General features: G+C 42.6%; 1 protein-coding gene across 3 annotated transcripts in view; it reads right to left on the reverse strand.

The window, feature by feature from the left end:
* The window catches only part of Sptbn1 (spectrin beta, non-erythrocytic 1), a 186514-nt gene that overhangs the window by 28095 nt on the left and 136301 nt on the right, over positions 1 to 22118 (reverse strand). For all 3 annotated transcript variants that reach the window (XM_042691168.1, XM_042691169.1, XM_042691170.1), the window contains 10 exons: positions 21321 to 21508; positions 19196 to 19313; positions 17815 to 17973; positions 16870 to 17172; positions 15093 to 15246; positions 13556 to 14426; positions 13319 to 13456; positions 11521 to 12277; positions 10614 to 10816; positions 4474 to 4564 (listed from right to left, as the gene is read on the reverse strand). In XM_042691168.1, coding sequence (XP_042547102.1) covers positions 4474 to 4564; positions 10614 to 10816; positions 11521 to 12277; positions 13319 to 13456; positions 13556 to 14426; positions 15093 to 15246; positions 16870 to 17172; positions 17815 to 17973; positions 19196 to 19313; positions 21321 to 21508 — 2982 coding nt within the window. The remainder of the gene's footprint in view (positions 1 to 4473; positions 4565 to 10613; positions 10817 to 11520; positions 12278 to 13318; positions 13457 to 13555; positions 14427 to 15092; positions 15247 to 16869; positions 17173 to 17814; positions 17974 to 19195; positions 19314 to 21320; positions 21509 to 22118) is intronic.

Raw genomic sequence — 22118 nt, forward strand, 5'->3', positions numbered from 1 at the left:
GTCAACACACAACCAGATGTTTAACTTTCCAACTCTGAGCCACAAGTATCCATTATAAGGAGTCTGTACTCAAGCTAGGTCTAAACTGTACATGGAATATAAAGCCTAGAAGTACAAAAACAATGAGCCAATTTCCAAACTAGAAGACACTTTCAACTGGCTTTTCCCAAAGGCTTGTATTTAAAATTTTGCTCTAACTAGTCCAAGTCAAAACCTTTTCTCCCTTCCAAATATCTGTGTCACTTAAACCATGTTCATCCTGATTAACTGTCTTTTAATTCATTTGGCAATAAAGTTCTTTTGGTTCTTTTTAGTAAAGAAAAAAATTCTAACAAACCAATCTACTCATTTACTGACTCCCTCCCTTTTGATGAGAATGCCAAAAAGGCATGAACAATTTGCTTGCTGTGGGTAGGGCTAAAGCAACAACGATATCCTGTCAACATTTCATTCAAATATAAGTCAACTTCACTTCTCTTTTTTCCATTGCCTCTATCTCTATAGAACCCTCTATTCAGATCCTACAAGTCTACCTGGAAGTGAATTCTTGAAAATCATGTTAAGTCTGCCAGCTGCTGACAGATAGATGGGAAGAAGTTCGTTTTAAGAGGTTTGGGGCAGGAGACAGCCCAATGACAGGCTCTAAAACGTATCTTCTGCTGCTTTTCTCTCCATGTGGTCCATTTTTCCAGCTAGTCTACCAGTGTCAAGTTGGTTCTCCCCCACAGGGTACTGCCCAGAGAACATTTTTTTTTTCCGCCTTGTAGGAGATACATGAAACCTCAGTTGTCAGGTTCAGTTGGATCGGAAACAGGAATCTTCAGGGACTATCTGCCCTCTCCCAGGTAACAGGATGAAGCCTACTTTTATACCACTCAGGACATTAAGTTTACACTTGACTATCTTCATCATTTTACTTCCCAGTATCTACAAATGGTAGTAGGGCCAATGGAAAGGAAGTACTACTGTAGTCTCAACGTTCAAAGGCCATTAGCTGGCCCTACACTCTGGTCACTGCTGGGGTGGGAATGATCACATTCCCTTCAACAATAGGTCTATTCTTTAGAAATTATGTCAGTGGGGGGAACTCCTAGCTTTGAGGGCAAGTGAACTTGGGCACCTCTCATGCTCTTCAAATGAAGGAGAATCACAGGGAGCAAGGTTTGAAATCAAAAGGTAGCAAGACCTTTGATGTCATTTTTTTTTAAACTGGAGCACTTAAGCTAATAAATCTTAAAATGTCCTTTGTAATAAGTCATTGATTTTTCACACAAAACTCTAAATACTGAAATATCCAATTTTAAAGAATTACTTGTTTTCCAACTTATATAAGTGGTTAAAATCTGAAATATTATGGGTGATTCATCTAATCTAAGAAGTTGACAGGAAACCAAACAATAAATCTGCCCCTGAACACAGAGGTTCCACACAATAAAAAAACACCTATTTATTCAAAGTGCCAGGGACACTCACATATTCACTACTCATAAATATCCTAGAGGGTTTTTTTTTTAAAGAGAGAGAATACTATATAAAAATCAGAGGCTTATAAACAAATCTGCTCTTTGCTGAACACCACACCCTACAGGTAAAGCAACATGCAATACAACACAATGCATGGGGGAGGGGGGGGGAGGGCGGGCGGTGGGGACGGTGTCGTCTGTGGGACTTGCCAGAGCACCAGCCCTTCATCAGCACTCGGAACCAGAGCCATAGTTACTAAATGTGGGCATAAAGGTCATTTAAGACTACATTCATTCTCTGCAGAGAAAACTGCTGTGCAGCTTGGCAAAAGATAACAAATGCTTTTCATCACTGAATTAAGCCAAGAACAAAGCTCTGAGCTCACATTTCTGTGCCACAAATGTCTATCTACATCAAAGTGTATGTTTCAGAAAATAGGAGGATAAAACAAAAATTGATAGCCTTAAAGTCATTTGTCAGTTTTCTCAAGACATCCCATTGAGATAACACTAGAAAGATTAAGATGCTCTTTGTATCCACATCTGTAAGTGGGAGAAGGTGGGGGTTCCTGTTCACTTGCACTATATTGTTTTTGTAATCGTTGTTCCCATCTGGACAGTGTTTATGGGGCTGGCAATAAGGGCAAATCTCACTGTCCACACTGTTTCCAGCCAAGGCACCCAGGAGGAAAGGAGTGGGGAAAAAAGAAACTCCTGATTCCCTGGGCTGTAAACACCAACATCAATGATAGCATTAAATTTGACTTCTAGGTACTATGTAAATAACCGTCAGCATAAAAGCTAGATGACCAAATGGGAAGCTGCTTTGTACAAACTCCATTGTCTCAGACTCTGGCTTATAAAGGAGTGCATATTCATGAAGCTGAAAGATAAGAAGTTCACAGTAAAGGATTATGTATGGACATGTATATACATACACACATGTATATACACATATATTCACACATGTAGTTATATATAACAAGGTAAGAAAAGAAGTAGGGAGACATGGCAGTATAATCATAGATGCAGATTATCTCCTGGGTATTTAAAAAACCCAAATCAAAACCAAACTAAACCAATACCAAAACCAAAGCCAACAAAACCAAAAACCCCTAGCCCAAACTTTCTTTCATATTTTGAGTGGAAATGATGTAGGACCCAAATCCCTGGGTATAATTGACTATAATTTTTGACAAGTGGAAAAGATCTAAAGGCCTACTAAGACCCATTATTTCCTGTGAGTGCAGTGGGAAGGACTATCACTTCATCTACTCACTCTCCCCACACATCCCTATTTATGAATCTGTAATTACATGATTGGAAACAGAGGGCTGGACCTGGAAATATTAACTGCAATAACTAGATTTCCCAATGCTTCCTCCTTGTTTCCCTCTCTGTTCAGTTCTTGGCTTATTTTCTCAAATTCCACCTTGGCTTTATTACTGTTAGATGAATGGATTTCATCTTATTAACTGTCCCTTTAAAATTAGGAACACGAGATTCCATCAGTCCTCTAGGTCAAAGGACATGGCCTGAGGTTAGAACACATACATCACTAATGGTACTTCAAGGGAACCTCCATATGACACAAGAATTGTCAATGTGTGGAAGGAACTGCTCAGCCTAGAAGTGCTGTAACCTTTCCCTCTGTGCACAGGACCAACTGGTACTCAGCATAGCAAAACATATCTCTATGGCTTACTTCTGAGCCCAGTCTTGGGACACGATGATCTCTTTTAAGTGAACTTCCTTTTCAAATGGCTTATTCATGCCCACATGACATTCAGAAGAGGTACTCTGGCCTTTAGCCTGTCTGGCTCCAGGAAAATCCCCTGGAGAACAAGATATGTCAGTGTGGCACTTAAAGCTAATAGATCTTAAGCTATGGTTAGGGGCCTTCCTTCTTACTGGAGCATATGGCAAGATTCACAATAAGACAGTATATTAATGGACACACAAGATAGCTCTTTTGTCATTGAAGATTTCACATAGCTGCCATGAGAGCTATATTTCTTTTAGCATCCAGCCACATGTCTGTGTGCAAGGTGTTTATGATTTGAGTCATATTCTTTGTGGACAAATTATCCCCATACCCCTTACCCCCAAAGTCCCTGCAGCTTCCTGTGGATGTTCCCACTTCATTTTTGCCTCCAAGGGCATTGATTCTAATAAACCAGAGAGGACTAAATTGCATTCTACTTCTCTGGTAGACAGAGAAATACGATGTGCTCAAGAACCCACACCATGTGGAAGTGACTAGATGTTTTCTCCAACTAGCTTGCAGAGACTGCTTTTCTGGCCAACTTTAGTTTTCAAAGTTTGTTTATCCATGTTATCAGGGAAACATGAGATAGTATGGGAATCATGAGATTAATACCACATGTTAAAACTTGGTGTTTGAAATCAAGATTCCCATTCTTGGTCTATTAGACACATATGTAAGAAGTTGAAAGATGGTTATTTTAAGATCTTACATGAATAGAATTCTAATTTAGTTTTAAAATCTCTACTTCCTAACTGGTAGCCAGTTTCAATTCTTGCTATTGCTTTCCTCCTACATAGTTTAAATGTACCTTGTATGTTAAAACAACACTAAACATTTTTAGGTTGCATAATATTTTGGGGTACCACTGTGCAGTAGAAACTTCTGCAAAGATGTAAGAGTTCTTTGTTTATGTGGTTTAATATGGTTATAGTTGTCATATATTGGCAACTGATCACTTAAAATACAGCTGTGAGATGGAGGAGCTATGTTTTCAATTTTAATTATCTCAAAATAGTGGCTAGTGGTGCTGTAATGGAATTTCAGTCCTATTCTCTAGTACTCTAGATTATAGTAATCTACTTCTTTTAAGTGGCAGCTGAGAGGGTAAAACTGACAAAGTTTCCTATCTCCTACCTTTGATCAAATGGGTTATAAAAAACTTCTGGCCTTATTAATCTTATAATTCAAGAGATTTTCAATGCTAAATTGAAACCACAAAAGGAGGGACTGAGGGCGGCATACCTCTTGACAATCTTGCAGGAACTTCTGAAGATCCCTGTTGTCCTTCAATCTCATCAGAAGTTCACTGGCTGACTCACGATTCTTCCTGTGTCTGTGAAAGCAGTAAGCAAAATACGTATTTCTAAATCACATAACTTATAAGCCACTATCTCTCCTGAGTTTCTATATATGCTGCAAAGAATTTGCTTAGTTCTCAATCATATGTAGAAGATGAACAAGAGATTCTATCATCCTTCAAATAAACAGGCCATGTACTAGAGACTCAAACACCTGTCCAAACTATATAATCTGCATATAACTGGAACTTCCTAAGCTAGTACTGGGGAAATGATCTGAGCATGAACTCAAGTCCCCATTTTCAGTTCTAAAGCACTTGAAAATTATCAAGAAACTTGTAATTGGGAATAAGGCTAACAAAATATATATAAAATCATGGGCTGGGGGCTGGGAAGGTGGCTCAGTGGTAGAGCGCTTGCCTTGCATGCAAGAGGCCCTGGGTTCGATTCCTCAGCACCACATAAGCAAAAAGAATAAAAGCCGGAAGTGGCACTGTGGCTCAAGTGGTAGAGCGCTAGCCTTGAGTAAAAGAAGCTCAGGAACAGGCCCCAGGACTGGCACCAAAAAATAAAAATAGTTTATTAAAAAAAAAATCAGAAGTGGCACACTGGCTCAAGGGGTAGAGCACTCACTTTGAGCCGAAGAGCTGAGGGACAGTGCCCAGCCCCAGAGTTCAAGCCCCATGAATGACCAAAACAAACAAATAAACACCCCCCCCTTGTAAGATTTAAAGGTTCATATTCAACCTACTGAACAGTAATGGAAAATGGGGACTGGCTCCCTAGCCTGAACATTTCTTTGCTGTCCTCGCTGGGAAATTTCCTCCTGGTGCATCCCTAGAAACAGTGAGAGCAGCAGTGCTGTAGTAGGAAAAGGACCATAATGCAATGGGGGAGGAGCTGTTCTACAGTGAAGACCAAGAAGACCAAGAGGTACTGTCGTGGAGACACGTCTCTGGTCACCTGTACAGTATGTTCAGGGTATCAAGACGGGCAAAGGCAGAATTCAAGTGGGGGAGCTGGGTTTTCATTCTGATTCTCTCAAAGTAATTTCTCACTGATGGTGCTTGGGGGGTGGGGCAGGGTGGTGGTCAAGCAGGGAAGCAGAATGAGCCTCCTGCCAGCTCCTAAGGCAGGAGTGAGAAAAAGCACAACTTAGGATTTCCACAAAACTGCCAAAGAGCAGCTCAGGGAACTTGCTGCTAATGGAGGGCTGAGGAATCTTCCCCAGAAGACAGGTCTGGCAGTGATGGCACATGTCACCTAGGCCCAACTGGCTGTGGTCCATCATCTCTCTGCGTGGGGAAGCAGAGGAAATGCCCCTGCTCTTATGTCTCCTGCAGGTGCCAACGCTGCAGAACTACTACCGTGTTACAAACGGAAACAGCATGGCCATGTCCATATCAGATACATAAAAGGACTTCCCAAAACCTAACGAGATATGACAAAGTAAACGGGACTCAAGAAACAAACCTCTTCATTTGTCATATTGTTTTTAGATGATTCTATGTTCTTGACCCCACATATGTGCACATCTGAGGGAAGCTAGGAGGAGGGCACAGAATCAGAAGGAAACAGGTAATAAAACACAGCAGAGGGGCCCATCAGCTGAACTGGACATTGATGAAAGTGAACTAAACAACTCAAGGGCGGAGGGAGGGAATGAGAAAGAGGGCACAGCTTACACTAAGCAAAAGTAAAGAAATGTACGTATCATCTGATTTGGAAGAAAGAGTTGTACTGTTAAAATTGGTAGAGTTCACAAGCTTTGACCATGATAATGACAATTCACCTTGTAAAGATTAAAATGTGTTTGTGATTTTAGCTAAGTATCACTATCCCCTACAATATTGTGAAATTTATGTAATCACTTACTCTCAATGAAGAAATAAAAAAATAAAAACAAATGACTTCCCAACTGTTTTAAGTTGAAAGGGGTTCCATAGCTTCCCATAAAAAAAGGAATCCTGGGGCTGGGAAGGTGGCTCAGTGGTAGAGCGCTTGCCTTGCATGCATGAGGCCCTTGGTTCAATTCCTCAGCACCACATAAGCAAAAAAGAAAAAAAAACAGCCGGAAGTGGCGCTGTGGCTCAAGTGGTAGTGTTAGCCTTGAGCTGAAGAGCTGAGGGACAGCGCCCAGGCCCAGAGTTCAGGGCCCCACAACCGGATCCCCCCCCCAAAAAAGAAGGAATCTTAACACCCTCAGGCCACTTAGGCAAAATGCAAATGTAGAAAAAAAAACCTTACTATATAATGCTAAATGAAAAGTCTTTATACATATTAAATGCTATGCAACGTCAAGATATAGATTAGAAGAAAAATGCTCACAATAGGTACTAGAGATGGGATTAAAGATAAGATTAAAAATAATAGGCTAAAGACACTGGTGCCACTACTATCTTTCATCAGAAGCCATAAAATGAAGTACAACTTTAATAAAGTAAGGCTAAAAGGAATGAGTCATTCAGAATTGTGGGCGGGTAAGGAATGACAAGAAAATTTCTTGCAAGTCCCCTACCCTCAAATTTCAGCTCTATTTTTATGGGAGAGAAAGAAAGAGAGAAAGAGAGAAGAAGGAAGGAAGGAAGGAAGGAAGGAAGGAAGGAAGGAAGGAAGGAAGGAAGGAAGGAAGGAAGGAAGGAAGGAAGGGAGCAAATCTTCAGCAGTAAAGTAATTTGAGTTGTGAATTGGTAAAATGAAGGAACCTTCCCTTTAGTCAAAGGCCTAGAATAAGATTCCATTTCCTTCATCTGGCATCTCACAAAAGTGCTACAAATGGCAAGGAAGAACCAGATACTAGCAGTTAGAACAAGACCTGCAGCCTAGCATATGAGGAAATCATGGAAATGAAAAGAACTTCAAACACAGTCTAAAGCATTTCTTAAGGAAGATGATCAGACAGAACCTCAATGTTATTTCTTGGTATAATCAAGTCTCACGCATACTTAATAGACTTCTCTGCACATTAAATCTTTTTCTTATAGAAGGCTCTTGACAATGGGAAAAGGGATGCTCCTGAATGACACCACTCCATGGGTGGACATGATGCTGGCCTCTGCTCATCAGCCAGCCATGTAGGTAGTAGACTGTTGCTGACTTAGAGAATGCTCTAAAAGACTGAGTGTGGCCAAATCCTTGGCCAGTGGCAACCATTACTCAAGGGGAAGGCTCTCAGATTTTGATTCACTGACTCAATTGCAGGAAAAGACTTGAGAAGAACTTTCTAAAACACATGTCTTATTTTTACAGGCCCAGAGTGCTCTTTGGGATGAGATTCTCTCGCTTCTTGTCCCCATAACCAAACACAAAAGCTCCCTTATCACACAAAAGTAGATCAAGAACTGAGTATTCTGCTTCCTCAGAAGAGGAAAGACCCTGCTTTGTGAAAGTAGGTAATACTCTTGCCTCTCCATGGACTGGGCTGTGACTGGACTTTTCTTTTTAGCCAAGAGGTTTCTTCCCATATTCATACCCCCAAGGCAGATTTGTTTTTAAAGGCTGCTTGTGCTCTGCCTACAGTTAAGAGGCAGCATTCTTATTTTGGTCCCTTTTCCGCCTTCCTCCTCCCCCCAACTCAGAGGTAACATGGTATTTCCTGAATGTGAGTGTGTCACAACTACATGTTATGAAACTAGCTTCACTACAGCATTCAGACTGTTTCTGGGTTAGAAAATTGGAGGTGGGAAGTTTAGATGTTTAGTTAGCTTGGGTCCTTCCAATACCTGGAACTCAGATTTGTATGCTTTTATAACAGACAAGGATCCTCTAGGGTTAGTTCTATACCTGGAGGCTTCTGAGGATATTAAAGTGAAACCAGAATTGAGATTAATACTAGGAAAGATTAAAAAAAAAAGTAGCCATCCTGATGACTATCCATGTTTATCAATAGTTTAGAATCCTCTTTTCATTTGCCTTTTGAAATTCAGTGCTCTTAAGGAAGCCCTGGAACTCCAAGATCCCAGGCTCTTCGTCAAGGGCAAAACAAAGATTAAGCCACAACTGAGGACTGCTGAAAAGCTCTCCTATCCAGTAGTCACCATCTTGACAGCACCACCTGCTTTCCAATCGCTCCCAACATCCTCACACAGCTGCAGCACTGGAAGACACACAAACCCAGGAAGCAACAGAGCAGCTGCACACTGGCTTGAGTGCATGTGTCTCAGCGCCAACCCTACGTTGGGGAAACCAGCTGTGTGTGTAACTAAAATGGAGGACCAAGAAGTATCATATTCACAAAAACAATGAGAGACATGAGGAAAGATGGAATTCTCTCTAGGCTAAGGAAATGCTCAATTCTGGTTTTGCACACTTATTTAAAAAGCAAGGTAAAAGCTGGGCATCAGTGGCTCAAGCCTAAATGTTAGCTATACTGAAGACTAAGATCTGAGTATGGAGGGTCAAATCCAGTCCAGGCAGGAAAAAAAAAAGAAAAAGAAAAAAGCTGGAAATGGACTTGTGGCTCAAATGGTAGAGCAGAACAAGCTGAGGGACAGCCTCTAGGCCCTGAGTTCAAGCTCCAGGATTGGTGCCAAAAAAAAAAAAAAAAGGCACAAATTTAAAGTTAGTAAAAGTTACGCTATAGTCTACAGAATTATCCTTACAACATATCATTTAGGTTGTGAATCACTGCACAAAGAAAGACCAGAAATGCTGGGAAATCAATGTTTAAGGGAACAAGAGCAATTCTCCTTCTCAACCTACGTTTTGTTTTAAGTTGACCTGTTCTAGAGCGCAAGGGGAGACTTTCAGGATGTGGCTTGCCAGGGAAAGCTCCCAGCAAGCAGTTCTTCCTCTCAAATTGAATGTGAAGGCCAGAGAAACCTGATACTAGTTTTCAAATGAGCTCAAAGCCAACCTAAACTGTAACCAGAGAGGACTGGTTAGAAGAGAGGCTGGCCCAGAGCTAATCCATACTGGGGCATACAAACTTGGAACCAACCTGACTTCCCAAGTTAGGCAATCAGGATAGGGTAAGAGTTAGGGTCAAATGGAGTACACTGGTCTTCAAGGTAGGGAGGAAATCTTTCAGAAGAGAAAGCAATAAAAATAAAGAAGAAAATTTTAAATAAAAAGGAAATAACAAAAATCCAATCCTGAAGTGTGCTAGCAGAAGAAGATGGCCCTTTCTTTCATCATAAGAAAAATCCCATAACAGCATTATACAAGCCAATTTTCTAAGATAATGTTTCTCTGTGACTCTGCCAGGTACTCAAAACAAGCAAATCTCACCATCCTTTACTCTTTCCTGGCAGGCTTCGGAAAAGTCTCACATGGTTGAAGGCAAATGTGGCTTGAGCCTGGAAAAATCTGGCTTTCATCAATGATACCTGTACCCATGGCTTAAACCAGATCTCTACTTAGGATTCATTGCTTGAGGATTAGCTTGGCTTTGCAGGCTTTCTTAGTATATCTTCTTTTTTGTGTGTGAGGGAGGGTTGTGGGGGGGGAGAAGATCCTGGGGCTTGAACTCAGAGCCTGGACATTGTTCCTGAACTTTTAACCTGAAGGCTGGTGCTCTACCACTTGAGCCACAGCTCTATTTCTTGTCTTTTTGGTGGTTATCTGGATTTAAGAGTCTTACAGACTTTCCTGTTTAGGCTCTCCTCAGACCTCAGCCTCCTGAGTAGCTAGGATTACAGGCGTGAGCCACTGATGCTCAGTCTAGTACATGTCTTTTAAGAATCATATCCTGGGGCTGGGAAGGTGGCTCAGTGGTAGAGTGCTTGCCTTGCATGCCTGAGGCCCTGGGTTCGATTCCTCAGCACCACATAAGCAAAAAGAAAAAAGCCGGAAGTGGCACTGTGGCTCAAGTGGTAGAGCACTAGCCTTGAGCTGAAGAGCTGAGGGACAGCACCCAGGCCCAGAGTTCAGGCCCCACAACCGGACCCAAAAAAAAAAAAAAAGAATCATATCCTAAGACAGGCATGCACTGCTCATTAATTTTCTGTGTAAGTAGATGACCATTTGCTTAGTGTCCATATTCTGCCGATTGGGAAACTTACACCACCGTCTTCACTGTCTAAGCACCAATAGCACACAAGCTGGGGAGTGTGAGATTCCCTTGGAAGCTTCAGAAAACCTTACCTGTCATCAATGGAGTCCACTTTTTCTTGGATGCGATCGGAATTGATGTTTCCATCGCTCACCAACCTCCGGCCTGTCTCCACAACAGCATTGATCTTCTCCTCGTTGGCATCCATGGTGGTCATGAAGTCCTCTTGCTTTTTAATAGCGGCTTCAGCTCCTTCCAGGGTAGTGGGCATTTCAGTATGAGCCAAAACATACTCCTGATTTTAAAGGAGAGGAAAAAAAAAAAAAAGAATCATGGTAGCATGATATATTAACAAAAGAATTCTTATTTCTTGTGCTGTATGTTTCCATGTAACACATTTCATAACTCTTGTTTTGTTGCACTGATGTGAAAAAAGCTACTGAATCAAATAAAAAGCAAGCAGAGATGTAAAAAATCGGAGTGGCATGTCTGAATTAACTTTCTCCAAGTGGTTAAATAATCTAACCTTTCACAGTAAGAAAAATAATGGAACCTTTGTATGTCAGCCACCTGGGTCCTGTTTTGCTCATGAAGACAATGGCAGTACTCCCTGCAAACTCTTGTCTTATAAGATATACTGTCTTCTTTTTGTACTCTATGCCTTGTGTGTCCTTGATCCTAAAGCAAGGACAAGCTACTTGGTAAAAAAAAAAATTTAAAAACCCCACTATACCATTTGAATTAGACTAATACTTTACAGAATGTTTCCAACTAAACTATTATGAAGAAATAACATGAACAGAAAAGGCCTTCAACAGTAGCTGACATGGAAATTTCAGAAATCTTCAATTCTTATCTTTTACTTTGTGGTAAGAGTTTGGTGATTTAAGAGTCAAAGAAAAAAACAACAGACCCTACAGTAACTTCACACTGGTATGGCTGCCAAGGGCAGGCCTCGCCAGCTTCAACAGGAAAGAAGCAAAGGCAGCGACACATTACCTGGTTGTTAAGAAAGGCTTCGGCTTGCTTTGTGTCCCTCAGGAACTGCTGGTAGGCGTGGGACTGGAAGAGGAGATTTTGCCTGTTCTCCCACATTTTGTGGAGTTCATTCCATCCAGTGTCCAAGGCCTGTAGCCGCTGGCGCAGAAACATGTACTGGGCATCAGTCTGTCCCTGGGTGACCATCTCACCCATGTCCCTCATCTTCTGGTAGTCCTCCTCATAGTTGTCGATCTCATTTTTGATATTTTCATGCTGTGTGAGAAGCTTCTCTGCCTCGGTCAGGGTGTTGGGCATGTCCTCAGAGGCGATGGCTGTCTGGGTCCTGGAGAGCCACGACTGGAAGTCATCCAAGTCCCGTAGGAACTGCTGCAGCTTGCTGGCTTCTCCCAGGGAGGCCTCTCGGTTCTTCAGGGTGGTCTTCATCTCCTCCCACACGTCACTGATCTCGGCCAGCCGAGACAGGATTGCCTGAGCCTGGTCGGGGTGCTCAGACTCCAGCTTCTCTGCCTCCTTCTGCAGGTCACTCAGCTTTGCCTCGATGGCAACCAAGTCTCGCTCCATGCCAGTCAGCTTCCGCTGTAGGGCCATGACTCCAGCCAGGTCGTTGCCTAGGTCCTGGGTAGATTCAATAACTTTGGTTTTTTCTCGAATCCAAGATTTGGTTTCATTGCACTCAAGATGATAGTTTTGGATGCTCAGGGCAGACAGAAGAGCATCCTTCTTCCTGTCAACCAGTTCTCTGAACTGACTCCACCTGTGAGTACAGAGAAAAACATGGTAAGGGGAGACTGAATCCATGGCTGGATACTAAAATGAACAGTGATGGTTAAAGTTACCTAGTTTTAACCTTCCATCTTAACTTGGACTATATGTTTTCTGGAAAATGGTCTCACTCAGTAAACTGACATCAAATATGACAGAACTGGTTAGGGGATGTATTACCCTAACCAATTGTGTAAAGAGATCCAACACAAACAGTTGTACCACATCTATTAATCCATAGCTGCTATACACACCCTACTCATCTCCAAGCCCATCCTAAGGAGTAATTCCTTTTTTTTTTTGTCTGTCATGAGGCTTGAACTCTGGGCCTGGGTGCTGTCCCTCAGCTCTTCAGCTCAAGGTGAGCATTCTACCACTAGAGCTACAGCACCACTTCCGGTTTTCTAGTGGGTTACTGGAAATAAGAGTTTCACGGACTTTCCTTCCTGGGCTGGCTTTGAACCACGATCCTCAGATCTCAGCCTCCTGAGTAGCTAGGATTACAGGTGTGAGCCACCAGGGTCTGGCCCTAAGGAGTAATTCTTAAACCCAAAGGTTGACAGCACTCCTCATTACTGAGGCCAACTATCCTCCACAGCCTGCTCAAACATGGCTCAACAGAAAGCTTCAGATTGAGACAAAGTCTACCCTAACAACTGGGACTTTCATTGGAAAATCAGATCCCAAACATTCTAGACTCTTGGTCCAGAAATCATTTAGAAGGGACAGCACAGGTGCATGTTTCTTTCACCATACTAGGTAGATGCCACACTAAGGCTCCAACTTCAGTAGAGGGAGGGGGAGGTACTGGGTTGACAATGCTCATCCTCCTATGCTAAATATGCCATCCCTCCTCCAGAACTACTTCTGGAGAAAGGAGGATGAGGGTGTGTGGAAAGGCATATGTCAATGTTCTGATATCAGTGCTGCAATGACCACACATGGGAAGTTTTCCTGACAGCAAGGCTTGGAGACTGACCTCACCCTCTCCAGTCTCACACATAGGCAGCTGGCACACTGCTGTCTTGCTTACCTTGTATTGAGTTTGTCCTGTTGGGCTTTGATTTCCTTCTCACTGGGATGGCCACTGTGCATCAGCTGACGTGCAATCTGGTTTACTACAGCAACCCGGGAAGCCTGGTTGTTCATTTCTGGTTCGAGGCTCTCAAACCTGCAAACAACAATTCAACAGAGGGGTGACTCACATGGCCACAGGTAGTCACAGAAGTTGGTCAACACCCTCGGGCCCTGGGCAGCAATTCCCACTTACCTGTGCTGGATGACTTCTAGGTCCTCCAGTTTCTCTGGGATCTGCATATTATTGAGCCACTGCTCCTTCTCATCAATCCAGAGCTCACAGGCATCAGCCTCGCTGAACATCTTGTACAGGGCCAGGGTGTCCTGCAGCGCCTGTTTCCTCAGCCGTGTGAGCTCTGCCACTTCCTTGTAGCGCTCTTCAATGCCCGCCAGCCGTCCCCTCACATCTGGAGACTCTGCGTGAGCCTGGGGGAGGGCGCTGGCTTGCTCATGCAGCGTGTCGATTGTGGGCCTGTAATTGGTGATCTCTTCAGCCACATCCTTGTGTTTTTTCACCAGAGACTGTGTGGAGTACTCGTCGTGGCCCACATCGTTGCTGGAGACTATCTTGAGGATGTCCAGCATCCAGGCATCAATGTCATCGGCATCTGCCTGGAACTGATGTAGAAGTGAGGCCTCCTCCAGCCGCTTCTTCCGAATAGCTGAGAGCTGTTCCAGGTTGGCCCATTGCTCCCGGATGTAAATGATCCTCTCACGGATCTTTTCTGATCCAAAGTGCTCCTCCGCAATCATATCTTCACCTTCTTTGATAGCCTGCTCGAAGTGGCTGCTGCGGCCGCTCATCTCGTCCTCAAATGCCCGGTGCTTGCTGAGCAGGCGCATGACACTGGTCAGGTCTTTCCCATAATCATCAGAGGACAGGATCTTCTCCTTCTCTCGGATCCAGCCTTCCTCTTCTGCCATCTCCCAGAAGAACTTCCAGAGACGGCGAGACTCTTCCAGGCGGGCCCGGCGCTCAGCTGCTAGCTGGCAAAGCTCTTGGTAGCAGAACTCCATGTGAGCCACCCGGTCTCGGATCACTTGAGGGTCACAGGGCTTGTAGCCTGTTTAATACCAAGGCAGGTATGTGGGTGTTTGACAGAGGTTAGCATGGGTTCCTCCTCATTTTCAGGCAGTAAGCCATGACCTAACTATTGATTACCAGCTCATTCTTAAGAGCAGGGCTATGTGAGGAGGCAGGGAGTATCTCCTAGGATCTTGACTGGAACAGGAGGAAGGGGCAATGACACATATCACTCTTTGGGCTCAACTGTAGACAAAATCATCACTTATGAACCAAGAAAACACATAAAAAATATAAAAGAAGGTAGTTTGCATTCCTGTTTCTAAAACTGTTAAGAAGCAATGCCAAATGCTTCTAAACCTCCTCTAACCAGAGGATGCAAACAGGTGCCCAAGTCATGAGCTGCAGGATGGCCACACTAAGCAACTAGAACACGTATGTATGGAACGTGATCTGGCAGAGTTCCACGGCCAAACACTACACCATTTGAAACCCAGTAGCCTTTGAGTGTTAAAGGAAAATACCTATTTCAGAAAAAAAGAGACAGGAATTAAAGAGTTCAAAAGGCCACTCCACTGCACTCAACTCAGAAGCAAAGCCACCAGGAACCATCAGTGGTGTAGTAGTTTTAAAAGCCCCACTGCCGCATACAACACAAAGCTCATGTGCTCTACAGGAGTACATGAGAGGGATGGTCTGCCCTTACCTTCCCCATCTGTTGCAAATTTCTGGGCAGAGGCGTTGACACCCCTAACACGCTCTGCCTGGATTCCAATGTCCGCTTCAACGAGAGCATGCTTCTGTAACAGGTCCTCCACACCAAGCAAGTGTTTGCCATAGTCTTGAGATAATAATAGCACCTGTTCAGAAGAGGCAACAGAAAAGACATCTGTGAAGACAACCCTTGACTTCAGCATCACATAATCTTTGGAAAAGCACATCTGGCAACTGAGGAGTACCTTTCCTCTAGCTTACATCTGACCCAATGCCTTTGAAAAAGATAAGAACAAGCTAGAGTAAAGCAAAACCAAACAAACCTGGAAGCCAGCATCAGAAGAGACATAATAAACTAAGGGCCATTTACTTTGGACTAGACAAGGTAAATCTATACTAAAATATACACAAAGGAAACTCTAAGGGGTGGGGCACAAGGGACTTATGTGAATGATTCCAAGATGTAAACAGAGGTTTCAAGAAGATGCTGCAACAATACCACTCAAGAAGGTAAAAGACAAAGGTAATCCATTGTTCCCTTCAAAGTTTTCAGTGAATGCCTTCCCTCCCAGGGCTAGCTGATATGCTTCTATGACAGCTATAAAATCAATGGGAGAATCTAGTTGAAAGGCTTACAAGATATATCTTGAGCCCAGTAAGAGCAGGATCAGGTAACTATCATGTTTAGCAGACTCAAAGCAACATGTTTGGTTTAATTTTGAACTCACTGACATTTTTTTTCTTTCATCAGTCAGCCAATTTTTTTCCATCAACTATGCTATGTCCTCCTCAGATGGAATTTCTACTGCAGCCAACATTTCCAAGGAAGTCTCTGATCTAATATGAATTATGTGCATCCTGATTATACAACAGAAAGCACCTCTCTGCTACATTTTATGAACATTTCTACTTTAAAAGGTCAAGATGGATCATACCTAAAAGCATTGTAAATCTGGGACACTAAAAGAAAACTGACAGTATCAGGTAACCTTGCCCTTCTGCCAAAGCAGTTCGAGAGGTAAGCTATTTAGATGAGGGCTGACATCCTGGGAAGTATCTGTTGTGTAAGGTCCAGCTTGGGAACATAGTATACTTCACAGGGTTGTGTAGAAACTGCTCTCTTCTGTTCTGTATCTCCAGGGCTCAATATCTCCCAGCTGGAGAACTGCTTAATATGGCCTGTATCACAGGAAAGAACCAGGCCTGGCGCTATGGCACAATAGTAGGTCTCAGTACTGGGTAGGGGAAAGCTAAGAACTCTGTGCTCCAAGCTGTCCATAATGGAAGGAGGAAGCACAAAGCAGAACTAGCAAGCAGAACTAGCCATTACCATCCAGCACCATCCTGCAAGAAGATGAAGGAGGGAGGTTCAAAAGAGGTAAGGCAATGCAGGCACTCCATATCCGAACTCCTGGCCTGTGCGTTGTTCACAAGGCCTTCCCAATGCCATTATCATCCATACATTAAAAAAAGATCCTCTATCAACTGAAAGCTACTGCATTTCAAATAATTTTTTAAAAACCCACACAATTTACTTGATTCCCCATAGTGGAATGTATTCAAGTTCAATCTAACTCACAGTACCAGACATCTAGCAACGAAAGGAATCTTCACTGGTGCTCCTTACAACTTTTGCACATTAAACCTCATTGGATTCATGAGCTGATCCTGGGTAGTGTAGGCCTCTGGCTTTATAAAGTGCACTTTATAAATAAAATGTGAGTGCTGAGGAATTACTAAGTAGGCCTCTCCTACTTAAGAGTCACTACCTTCATTTCATCCATCCAGTCCATAATGTAGAGCATTTCCTGGAATATTTTTTGCAAGCCTAAGTTCATCTCGAGACGCTGTCTCCTAGCTCTGAGCAGTTCCAGCAGGTACTCCCAGAGCCGGATGACATTGTCCTTCCTCGCGGTGATGCGCTTGATGTCATGGTAGTTCTCTGCCTCAAGCTCCCTGGCCACGGCCACCACAGCCTGCACACGTTCCTCGTATGCGGCAATGTCTGTCTCAATGGCCTCGTGCTTTTTTGTGGCGGCTTCAACTGCGGGAAGGTCAAATCCAAAGTTGTCCTGTAGAGAAATGTGAATAAGAAGCAATACAAAATAAGTCATCCAATCTAAAACATGGGAAAGAGGCAAAGAGAAAAAGAAAGGAGGGAGAAGGGAAGGAAGAGTTAAATATGTCTCTTGGTTTCCCTCCATAACTGATCTCTTTAAGAAAAGGATCCTTTAGACTCCTTGAAATAAACTTCAATACCCTCCCCAAAAGACATTAGCAATTTCTCCTTCTGTCTGGAGGGGCTCATCTCATATCTAGCACTCAACTTTAAGAGACTGGAATGAGTGAAGTTTATGTCAAACCAAGGAAAAGAAAGCCACTTTTATTTATTTCACAACCAGTCTCACTGCTCTGAAGAGTTTGTTGGTCCAAAAAAGGGTAGTTTTTGTTTTGTTTTTAAAATAAATGGTTCACAAACTCACTGGCTCTGAACTGTTTGAGCCACTTCCAAGTCAATGACAAGTTAGCTAAGAAGAGAAAGTACATTGGAAATTATAAACATCCTCTTCATGGGAAGTGGGTGAGATGAGGAGACAGTAGCTTCCCACCACTGGATGTTGATAAGCAGCTGTTTGTGGCTCAGGGTCCCTTGAGTACAGAGGCTGTTTCTAGACCACCCATCTACATTTCTGTAGGAATGGAGAGAACAGGACCTGGGATACCAGGCGCTGGTTTTCGCTTAGCCAAGTCTCCCTCATAGCTGCCTTGCGATCGAATCTGCGGGCGAGCTGTTCCAGTTTCTCTTGTCTTATGAGCTCATTACGCAGGGCCAGTTCTCGCTCATGTTCTGCTTTTTCCAGTCTTTCCCAGGCCTGGAGAAATTAAAAAAAAAAAAAAAAAGAATGATTTCCTGTGACATTCAAGGAACCTTCTGTGGCTACACCAACAGCTACTGTTTCTCAGGATGACCTGAGAACTTGACAGGGAAATCCCATTCCTACCCTCCTGGACTCGAAAGCCTTGAGAAAACAAGAATTTTCCTCCTAGGGTAGCCTCAGGGGAATCCTCTCCCCGGTGCCAGGAAAGCAAAACAGTGTAGATATGGAGCAATGAAACTGAATTATAAATCTCTTTAACGGGAAACAAAATAACTAATTTAAATGCTGACCACCTAAAGAGGCTAAATAATTTCTCTCAGGATGAAATCATAGCATTAATTTCTCATTTACTCTACTCTGAGCTGTTTTTCAAAAATCCACATCTTAAAACTTCTTTCATAATCCTGCCTATACTAACTTTACTCCTGTAAAACTTCACGGTAAAAAAAGTAAGCCCAAACACTTCAACTCAAAGGAATCTAAGTGTATATAACTGGCTAGATTTTCAGATTTTTCTAATGACCAGTTAGAAATAATGTCTACGAGGAGAAGTTTTATAAAGTCTTGCAGACAAAATCAGCTTCTCTGACAGAGGGGCATGACATGAAAGCCCACAACCTAAGTCTAGAGATTCCAAACCCATGAAATAAGGTTTCCAGTTCTGAAGATGTTTGAGTTAACTGCCCCAGACACTGAGTAAACTTTTCAAGGTAGTCTGAGCTAGGGTTGGCTTGATTAAATCTAAAATTGCCCCTAAGGCTCCAGTACCCACTGGCCCATTATACTTATTTTCTGGAGCCACTGCCATGGCTGGCATTCACCAATTCAGGAGGCAGGCAATGACCTTTTCATTCTCCTGTCCTCCCAGCAATGAAGAACCGCCAAGACTGATGCATTGTGACTCATACTTTCAATCCCAGCTACTTGGGAGAAGAATGGGAACTCAAAATTTGATGCTAGCCCAGACAAAAAGTTAGCAAGATCCCATCTTAATAAATAAGCTGGGTGTGGTGGTGCACACCACCTAGCTACGTAGGAGGATAAGGTATGACAATTGTTGTCTGGGGATGGCCTCAGGGGAAAAAAACAAACAAAATACGCCCACCACAGACTCTACTAAAAAACAACTAAGGAGTAAAATGAAATAAAGAAATTATGTAAGAAAAATCCAAAATCTGTAGGTCAGGGCCAAAACAGGACTTCTTGAGTCAGTTACCTTGTTGATATCAGAGATGAGCTTGCCCTCTCTGGGCATGTAGACCTTCTGATTGTTGGCCCTCATCTTGCTCTGAATAGTGAACAGTAGCACTTCCAAGTTTCCCTTTTCAGTAAATCTGAACATAGAGGAAGTTAGCCATAAGCATTAGTTACTGTGTTCATTTGCAACTGGAGGACAAAATTTTTTTACCTATGCAGAGAATTTTAAAAGCCATTTATCTCTGGTGTGATGTTATCAGCTGTGTGTATTAGAGAGACAGCAGTTCTTCCAAACCTTGGAATATGCCAAAGGAATTTTTTTGCAGTCGTTTGTTGTTGTCAAAGGCATAACTTTTTTTTTTTTTTTTTTTTTTGGGGGGGGGGGGGGGGGGGAAGGGTCCGGTCCTGGGGCCTGAGCTCTGGGCCTGGGCACTGTCCCTCAGCTCTTCAACTCAAGGCTAGCGCTCTACCACTTGAGCCACAGTGCCACTTCTGGCTTTTTTCTTTTTGCTTATGTGGTGCTGAGGAATTGAACCCAGGGCCTCATGCATGTAAGGCAAGCACTCTACCACTGAGCCACCTTCCCAGCCCCACAAGATACTTTTTTAATTAGTCATAAGCAAGGTTTAATCCATACATCTGGGACAATAGGCTTCTTTCATTTAGAGAATATGGGCCACTGTATTTAACAGAATTATTTCAAATGTCTAGTTAGTATATTTTTCAGTTGTTTCCAGAGACTTCACCAAGAAATGCAATTTGAGTTCTCAAATAAAATAAAGAGTACTTCTGGAATTATAGTAAACAAAGTAAAGTCCACAGTCTTTATTTAAGAATTATAGTTGGTGGGACAAAATAAATTATCCAGTTCGCTAGGCATTCACATACAGTGAGACCAAAGGAGGATACTCTTAGGAGACAAACAGAAAGGCACAATGCCTATGTGCATCTGATTATGCAGAAGAATATTTATCAAAACGAACTACAGGAAATGGAAACGAGGGGTTTTTTTATTTTTTGCTGTGTTTTTGTTTTCTGTCCCTTTTGTCCTGTTTGTTTGTTTGTATGCCTTTGGGAGCGTAAGTAAGGTGAGGCACAGAAATGGAGGGACAAAAGGTGAACAAATGTAGCAATGGTGCTCACTGGACACTGTTGAAAATAAACATACAACTTGTGGGTAGGCATGGGAGGGAAAACCTGGGAAGGGGTGACATTGTCCAAAAAAAAATGTACTCTTTACCTAACTTATATACCTGTTAACACTCTGTACATCATCTTTATAACAATTAAAAAATTAAAAAGAATTATGGTTGGGCATTGGTAGGTCATGCCTAAAATATTAGTTAGGAAACAGAGATTAGGGTCTAGGCTATTCTGGGCAAAAGTGAGATCCTATCTCAAAAAAAACAAGAGCAAAAAAAGGGCTAAAGTATGGCTCAGGTGATAAAGTACCTCCCTTGTGATAAAGCACAAAGCCTTGATCAAACACTAGTATCACCCTCTCCCCCAGAAAAGGAGTCAAAGTTATATAAAAAAATCACTTTGCTGGACAATAAAACCTGATCTGAACTGATCAGGAGCTACTGTCTTTAACACAGTACTAATGTATACATTTTGCCACAGCTATTTACTGGGCTTGATTCTAAGGTACTGTTGCAGACTCACTTGAAGTCTAACACTGGATAGCACACTTTCTGTGTCCTTTTTCTCCTCCCTTTTTTGAGATAGGGTCCTACTATGCAGCCCAGCCCATCCTGGCTTCAAACTCAGGATCCTCCTATCTCTTCCTGACTGCTAGGATTGCAGGCATGTGCCATTGTGCTTGGTTTCTCTGTGCTGACTTTCTTAAATTCAAGAAAACATGGTATTTTGATGGACAGTCAGCACGAAGATTTTGGAGAAGGGACTGGGGACCTGTATCATTCTTTAGGCTTCTCTCTTTTCCTTACCTCATTGGCACATTCCTACTGAAAAGGGCTTGGAGAGCATGATTTATGGTAACACAGTAACACGGAACTAAGAGGATGAAAAGAATTAGGACAGGCCACAGGTGAGAGGCACTCAAGAGATGAAATCACAAATGTCTGAAATCAGAGGGCCACTCGCTGCTATTTTCCCCTCTTCTATAACAATGTGCATCTTACTTGGGTGGTTTCTCCACAGTGCGGTAAGTGTTGAATGCCTGAAGCTGCTGTTGAACCCCGACCAGAGAATTGGCAAATTTGCGATTGTTCAGAATAATGATGGTTTGTTCAATCCATTCCAAAAGGTCAGAGGCAAGTGATTCATACTTTTCAATCATTTTTTCTGTTTCAATGGCATTGTCAAGCACCTGTAAACAATGGTTAGAAAAACTGAACATCAAGATGCAAATAACATCACCATGCAAAGAAAACATGACTGCTAAATCCCTATGAACACAGGCACTTAGATGACTGGTGTGAAACAGTTCTGTGCCACTTTGGCAGAAGAGCATTTTAACTCAACCATTTACAAATAGGCATGTAGCCTGAGTCTATTATTTTGAGCAATGACAGCTGAACTCTCAAATTCTTAGAGAAATAAAAGGGCTCTTTTTTCAGCTTGACTCCATCTCATGAATTTTCCCTTCCACTGCACAAGGGAGGACAATGTAATCTAGTCTAAAGTGGTTTGAAAAATATAACAGGTGAACACACAAAGTAAAAAAATATATGATGGAGGCTTTTTCATTTAGAGAGAGTAGGGTTTCATGGCCATGACATTAACCACCCCAATCAGACTGCAACGCCCAATTTTCTGGAAAGGGTAAGAAGAGAAGTTTTTATATCTGAGATCCCCTTCAACTCTTTCTAGACATTTTATCCATCAATCCACCTCTTAATACCCCTGAGGAAGAAGCGGCTTCTCCTGGTATTCTGCTACTTATTGAGGCCATCCCAAGCTACTATGTTTGCTACTGG

Source organism: Dipodomys spectabilis, unplaced genomic scaffold (assembly GCF_019054845.1).
Source record: "Dipodomys spectabilis isolate Male_0828 unplaced genomic scaffold, ASM1905484v1 ptg000141l, whole genome shotgun sequence".
NCBI lineage: Eukaryota > Metazoa > Chordata > Mammalia > Rodentia > Heteromyidae > Dipodomys > Dipodomys spectabilis.